Source organism: Psammomys obesus, unplaced genomic scaffold (genome assembly GCF_907164565.1).
Source record: "Psammomys obesus unplaced genomic scaffold, mPsaObe1.curated_primary_1811, whole genome shotgun sequence".
Lineage (NCBI taxonomy): Eukaryota > Metazoa > Chordata > Mammalia > Rodentia > Muridae > Psammomys > Psammomys obesus.
Window position 1 is genome coordinate 6,100,703 of NW_026596120.1, and position 8,183 is coordinate 6,108,885.

The 8,183-nt window shown below is 36.0% G+C and overlaps 1 protein-coding gene across 1 annotated transcript in view; it reads left to right on the forward strand.

Annotated features, from left to right (window-relative positions):
- The window catches only part of Atr (ATR serine/threonine kinase), a 103,336-nt gene that overhangs the window by 74,617 nt on the left and 20,536 nt on the right, over positions 1-8,183 (forward strand). The window contains exons 36-38 of the mRNA XM_055629710.1: positions 2,090-2,232; positions 5,960-6,057; positions 6,898-7,130. Coding sequence (XP_055485685.1) covers positions 2,090-2,232; positions 5,960-6,057; positions 6,898-7,130 — 474 coding nt within the window. The remainder of the gene's footprint in view (positions 1-2,089; positions 2,233-5,959; positions 6,058-6,897; positions 7,131-8,183) is intronic.

An 8,183-nucleotide genomic window follows, 5' to 3' on the forward strand; every position in this document is an offset into this window, starting at 1 on the left:
TGGTTGAGGTATCATAAACTTGAAGAATAAAAAGTAGCACAGAGAATTTCTGTATCCTTCATTAGGTTTCTCTGATTTTAGTAATCTGTACAACCATAGTTCTATTTTCAGAAATTTTACCTTGTTTGTCAATAAAGTCCTTTTGTATGTAGAATCCAATCTAGATTTCCATATAGTATTAGCTGTCATATATCATTAACATATTCCAGTGTATCCAAGATATATTTACAATGTTATATGAAGTTGAATGTAGACAGAAAATAGATGGCAAAATAAAAGATAATTAACTGAAAGACCCCTGCCTCACCCTAAGTTAAACATAGCTAACGCCATTTTGTGAGACACCACTGTTTTGTAAAACTCTGAAGGCCAGATGAGAAACTGGAAAATTACTGAGAAATCCTAGCTGTGTCACCCACTTGGGATATCTGTGGTCAGGCTGCCCCTGTTGAGTTAAAAACAACTTGTTGTGACTACCCTCATGGGATATCTGACAGAGGTTGTTCCAGCTGAGATAGAAAAAAACAAAATAACAGGTGGCCACGTTAAGGGGTGGTCAGTCTTGGTGTCCCTGCCAAACTTTGACACAAACCGTGGTCTCATGTAAACATACCAATCAGCCCCCTGTAACCATGCTTCTCGCTTCTGTACCAGTGCTTCTGCTCTAAAACCCTATAAAAACCCCAGCTTCCCATCTAGGGGGCGCGCAAAGTCCTTTCGAGTGACTTTCGCCCCGGGTACCCGTGTATCAAAATAAAAGCCTCTTGCTGTTTGCATCCGAATGGACTCGTTGTTCCTTGGGAGGGGGTCTCTCAGACGGAAGATACCCTCCAGGGATCTTTCATTAACAGTTTAATAAATAACTGTTAAAGGAAATCAACAGAGGATGGTGGATCAGTACCACTTACAGATCAGAAGGAACAAGATGGAAGAGCATTTACTAGACTAAAGGATTATTATTGTAGGAAGGAATAATTGGACCACACCTTGAACTCAGGAGCAAAACAGAGCTACAGTTCATCAGGAAGAAAACCAGATAATATAACAACTTTGACCTTACTCCTACTCTCTAATCTCCTAGACCTAGTTAGAAGCTCTAGGGTGAACAGGCTCAATAACAGAAATCAGCAGAATTGCATCCCTAAGCAGGATGCAATTAAGTAGAAAAGCTAAAGAGTAGTAAGTGTATCTATTGGGAAAACCAGAGCCTAACCAGCATACATATCAAGACCCATGAAGTTTTTGTAATCAAAATACTATATTCATATACAGTTAGACAAACCAGAAGAACACAACAAAGCCTAGACAAGTTATAAATTATTGTAGGGTACTAAAAAGTGATCTTCAGCACATAATGCTATGTCATTTAGACATTTTATGGGGGCTGGGAAGATTGATCCCTTCACATCATAAACAAATCAACTGTTAGTCTAACTTAGGACTTCCTTCTTAAGGGTAGGTGGGGAGTAGAAATCAGATCTTGCCTTGTACCTTTGACTGGCCTGGTACTCAGTTATGCAGCTCATGCTAGTTTCAAACTTAAAACACTTTTGCCTCAGCAATCTCAATGCAACGTGGTGAGACATGTTATAAACAAAACCAGTAACACTAACCATGGGAGAAACTATAATTTCATAGAATGCTGTTATTATTAATAAAATCTGACCTAGCATTCCTGCACAGGTTCTCTTCAAAATGTGTGTTTGAGGTGGATTTTGGTTTCTGATTCTTTGAGGGGTTTGGGTTTGTGTGTGCTATTTTGAGACAGGATTCTCCTCTGTATCCCAAATAGGTCTGAAACTCACCAAGTATATGTATCTCAGCTTTGTCTCAAACTTGATGAAAGTTAAGCTGCTTCAGCTTCCTGAGTGTTAGCATTATAGGTGTTGCCTGCCATGCCCAGTAAGAATGTTTATCAGCATCATACATTTGAGCTTATTGTTCTGATGAAACACTCTGTATCAAACCAGTTACACAAAACAACTTGAATTTGCTGTGTGCTGCATACTTTGGATGTTTAATCACCTATTTTATGCCCCAGCCTAGGATGAGATTTTTCTGAGATATGTATCCTGTGTCTTTTTTATAGGATGTGACCTTGTTTATGCCTGAGTGGGAAGATGGGCATTTCTACCTTGCCAAGTACTATGACAAATTGATGCCCATGGTAACAGATAACAAAATGGAAAAGCAGGGTGATCTCATCCGGTATATAGTCCTACATTTTGGAAGGTAAATATGAGAACTGCATGTTTGAGATTAAATATGTATGAATATTTATCACTTACCATAGCATATTCAGGATGTTTTCTGTTTTACCATGCTTGGACTCATTCTACAGCTTGAGAGAGATTTTTTTTTTCTATGTTTAAGTCACCTTTATTTTACGTTTATCAGTGTTTGTCTACTTGCCTGAATGTATGTAAGTTTACCATGTGAATGTGTAGTACTCTTAGAAGCCAGAAGAGGGCATCAGCCCCTGGAACTAAGTTACAGTTGTGAACTGCATTGTGGGTGCTAGGAACTGGGTCCTCTGAAAGAGTAGCCAAAGCTAAGCCATGTCTCCAATCCCAGAATATTTTTCTTCCTACAGTTTTTTTTTTCCTTTAGTCTTAAAAACTGCCTTTTGTGTGTGTATAGAAAAAGGGGGTTTTTTTTAGTTGTTTTTTTTTTTTTTTCAAGACAGGGTTTCTCTGTGTAGCCTTGGCTGTCCTGGACTCACTTTGTAGCTTATAGAGATCTGCCTGCCTTTGCCTCCTTGAGTGCAGGAATTACAGGCATGTGCCCTGCACCCAGCTTAGAAAAAGATTATGGATACAGTCTTAGAAAATCAACAGTACTAAACTGCAGATATAACTCAATAATAGAACACTTGCCTAGCATGCTTAACAACAACAACAAAAAAATTAATCTGCCATTTCCTGACAGATGGGTATGGTGGCCCATACCCATAATCCCAATATTCAGAAGGCTGTGACAATCATCCCTCAAATCACCATGTATAGTATTTCAGAAGACCTTAAACTTAATACGTTTAATTGTTAAATTTAATGGTAATTGAATATATTTTCCTAGTCTAATCCTGTAAAAGAAAACAAATAAGGACATTATGTATTTAGTTATGCTAAATAAAGAGCCTGTATTTTTTTCTCATTTTGCTTTTACATTTTAGAGATAGAGTCTTGCTCTGTAGTTCAGTTGGTTCTTGAACTCATACTTCTGCCTCAGTGTCCTCAGTGCTGAGATTACAGGACTGTACCACCACACCTGTCAGTAGCCTATTCTTGAACTAGGCAGAGTTTGCTTTGAGGTGGGGTCTTATGGGGCCCAGGCTGGCCTCAAGCTCACTATGTACCTAACTCTGGACTTGACCTTCCTGATTGATCCTCCTGCTGTGGTTGGAATATAACTTTCAGTTTCAAATGCGAATACATACATACATACATACATATATGTATATATACATATATATGTGTGTGTGTGTATATATATATACATGCATACACATATATACATATATATGTTCTTAGTATTTATATTTGGCAAAGTATTAATTTATGACTAATGACACTTCATTAATCTTTTATTCATGGGCTGTTAGTTTCTAGTAAAGGATTCTGACTTAACAGCAGTAAATTAATTTAAATTCCTTATTTTTAGGCATTGTCATTTCTCAGTTAAATATTTATTTTTCAGTAATTTAAGCAGTATTTATATTGACCTTAGAATAACATTTAGCCAAATTTCATTTTCCTAAGAAAATTTCAATTTTTATAAGATCTAAACTCAATTTCATTAATTTGTTTCCATAGCTGTAATTACTAATAATTATAAATATTACTGGTTTTCTTATTGGCTGTGGTATTAAAGGAGAAATCCTGGCTTATTGACATTTTGAAATGGACAGAAACAAGACAATTACTAATTGAATTATTTTCCTAAAGTACATAATTTTGTTTTTTACTTTGTATATATCAGTTCCCTTAATATACAGAACATACTCATTACATTTCTTTTTTGTTTTGTTTTGTTTTTGGGGGTTTTTTTTTTGTTTGTTTGGTTTGGTTTTGGCTTCTTGAGACAGGGTTTTCTCTGTGAAGCCTTGGCTGTCCTGGAACTCACTCTGTAGACAAAGCTCAAACTCACAGAGATCTGCCTGCCTCTGCCTCCCTAATACTAGGATTAAAGGCTTACGCCAGCACCGCCTGACTCTTTACATGTAATTTAAGAACTTTACATTCATTTGTTTCTGACTTTCAGTTGTGATTGGGTTTATTGTTGTTGAAGGTGATTTTTTTTATTTTGGGGGGGTCTTACCTGTGTAGCCCAAGCTGGCTCCTCAATCTCTCTGTCTTAGACTCCAAGTGCTGGGATGTAGCACCGCTCTCAGCTTCTACAGCATACAGCTATGATACTGAAAATTGTGGTATTATTTTATACTGGCATTTAATGTTTTTTTTTTATTATATTTCCTCATTTTATTTTATGTACGTTTTTGCCTGCATGTATGTATATGTACCATGTGTATGTTTGGTGCCTATGAAGATTAGAAGAGGGCATTGGATCCTCTGGAAACTGGAATAATGAATGATTATAAACTAGTATGTGGTGCTTAAAGTTGACCCTGAGTCCTCTGCAAAAACAAGTGCTCGTAACAACTGCGCTATCACTCCAGCCCTGTATTTATGTTTTTAAAGGAATAAAAATTAGCTATTGAGACTTATTCTGAAAAACCGAATGTACCTTGAATAATTATGTTATTACTGCTTTAGTGTTAATATATGTCCTCAAAAACAGTTTAATTAGGGAATGAAATCTTAAATATATTAAACATTTAAATATTAGTTATTAATAGAACTTGTGTGCAGATATAAAAATGAATGAACAAATATTAAAAAGAAAAAAGAAAAAAAACTTGCCTGTTAGGGAGTTGTCACGATAACAAAGATCATGAAGATCAGGAAGATGTTTTTTCTAGGATGAGCTCAGACATTGTACTCTAGATGTGCTGACCCCTGTGGTTTCTCCAAATGTGGGGAACCACTGCATAATTTGTGGTGGTTGGGGTTTACATTCATCCTTTTTCCTGGGGATGGGTGGAGATGCAGATGCTGCACCCCAGAAGAGAAGCAGACACCTCTGAAGGTTATATACTTAGGAACGTCTGTGGTAAAAACTCAAGGTACTGGCTTCGTGGTTATAGAAAATATATCTCCTTCTGCATCAGCTATAAAGGAAAAAAAATTGAATTAAAGTGTAGAAATGTCATTTCCCAGAAATAGAATGATTAGGCCTGAGCATTAAGCTCACTACCATGGCATACAAATGAAGGTACAGATTCTAAGAACTATGTGAAGGAACTCTTAAAAAGACTTCTGACAGCTGGGTGGTGGTGGTGGTGGAGGAGGCGGTGGAGGTGCCCTGTCTTTAATCCCAGCACTAAGGAGGCAGAGGCAGGTAGATCTCCGATTTCAAGGCCAGCCTGATTTACAGAGTGAATTCCAAAGAAACCCTGTCTCAAAAACTGCTCCCTCCCCCCCAAAAAATACTTTATTTTATTCAGAACATATATATATATATATATATATATAATTTTTTATGCAAGCTAACTTAATACTTCAGCCAGAAAAGATAAAAGAGGAGGAAAGTAACTTACTAGGAAGAAATATCAGTAGATAGGGTGCTTACCCAGCATGTGTGAAGCCCTGGGTTTGATAGGCGACATTAAATAATCACTCATGATTGTAGTCTCCTACTTCAGATACAGAAGCAGAGGATTTGGGGTCTCATTCTCTGCTACAAACTGAGCTCAAGGCCAGATAGGATTGCCAGATGATAGCATAGTTTTTGTCAGAAGCCTGTACATAATTGAAGCAGTAGTTTAAGATTTTATATTCTTGTTCATATAACTTACAAAAGAGCTGTGTGCCAATCATATTTCTTATTCATATAATTTCAGATCTCTTCAGTATGGAAATCAGTTCATATATCAGTCAATGCCACGAATGTTATCACTATGGCTTGATTTTGGTGCTAAGGCATATGAATGGGAAAAAGGTATAAATCTTTATGTAAAAATTTTAAGGCACTAGGAAAAATTATAACTTCAGTATAAAATAGCATTTGTCATCACAGTCTCACTAATAAACAGTAATTAATTTGGTAATTAAAATGTTATAATGTTGTAAGAAACTAAGTGTAGGGGCTGGGAAGATGGCTCAGCTCTCGCAGAAGACCTGAGTTTAATTCCAGTGCCCATATGAAGCAGTTTACAGTTTTCATGTGCATATGTACGTGCTGCACACACACACTTGAGAGGTAATAATTAACCCTATAAAAGAAATTAAGTGTGCAAAGATAGGGAACATTAGGCCGTAGACTTTTAAAGTAGTTGTAACTCAGGAATGGAAAGTAATAGTCTTTTCATTTCTTCATAACCCTAATATTTTGAAAAATGTCAGTTTAAGCATGTAATTTACCCTAAAACTTAAAACAGATCATAGAAACAAACACCCCTTAGACCTAAATGCTTTTTTTAATTTATACAGTCCTCTGACAGAGAGCTAGCTGGGGGCATACAGATAATGGATTTTTTATAATATTTTTTTAAAGATTTATTTATTTATTACATATGTATGTAGTGTTCTGCCTGCAGGCCAGAAGAGGGCACCAGATCTCATTCTAGATGGTTATGAGCAGCCATATGGTTGCTGGGAATTGAATTCAGGACCTTTGGAAGAACAGCCAGTGCTCTTAAACTCTGAGCCATCTCTCCAGCCCAGAAAATGTATTTTTAAAGCTGTTTTTAACACGGTTTTTTTTTTCTTTTTGTTTTTCTGTGAAATGAATTTATGTGCTGATGTTGTTTTTCCTGTCTTAAACTGATTTTCCCCCTAGGTGGCCGTTCTGATCGTCTGCAAATGAGAACTGATTTAGCTAAAATAAATAGCGTTCTCACAGAGCACACAAACCGGTTAGCTCCATATCAGTTTTTGACTGCTTTTTCACAGTTGATTTCACGAATTTGTCATTCTCATGATGAAGTTTTTGTTGTCTTGATGGAAATAATAGCCAAGGTGTTTCTGGCCTATCCTCAGCAAGCAATGTGGATGATGACTGCTGTTTCAAAGGTAACACATCAGTCACCACAGTGTATTCTACCACTTACTGTGGCATGTGTGTTTAAGTAAATATATAAATACAAATTACAGGCTTTGGCATACATATATATTTTAAGATTTATTATGTATACAATGATCTGCCTGCATGTGTGCCTGCATGCCAGAAGAGGGCACCAGATCTCATTATAGGTGGTTATGAGCCACCATGTGGTTGCTGGGAAGTGAACTCAGGACTTCTGGAAGAGCAGCCAGTGCTTAACCGATGAGCCATCTTTCCAGCCCTGGGTTTGGCCTATATTGTTAGCAATTTTTTAAATACTTTCTAATAGAAAAATTTTACCTCGTTTAAATATTTTGAGATACTTATCGTATGAAATAAAGTGACCAGTATGTTAAGATTAAAGACTGGAAGATGTGTTTTCCTCATGAAATTTTTAGTGAATAGTTATGATAACCACTTTGTAAAGTTGTATTTTATGCAAATGAGTGTTTTGCTCGGATGTACGTCTGTGCACCACTTGCATGCCTGGTGCCCACAGAGGTCAGAAAAAGGTGCTGGATTAGCTGCAATTGGAGTTATAACATTATAAGTTGTCATAGGAGTGCTGGGAATTGACCCCAGGTCCTCTGTGAAAACAAGTGCTCTTAATCTCTGAGCCATGTCTCCAGCCCTATGATAACTTGTGTGTTTTAATCCGAAATCTTGAAAATCTCATACTAAAACAAGGTCTTCATTATTAGTGGGTATATATAAATTGATTAGTATATTTAATAGGTAAATTTTAGAGAAATTTATCTAATATAAAAGTAATGACATTAAAATTCAGACTTCATTAGTATTTTCTTATAACTTCATGTATTTTTCTAATCATGTTCTAATGGTAAATTTTAATCAAATCCACAATTTCATATTTTCACTTAAATATTAGATAATTAAATAACTTTGATGTTAGATAATTATATTAGTATTCTTTGAAGACCTTTTTTGTAATTGAATAAAATTATAAAATAGCTTCATTAAATCATTAAGGCTTTTGTTTAACTTTCCTCTTTTCTTATTGT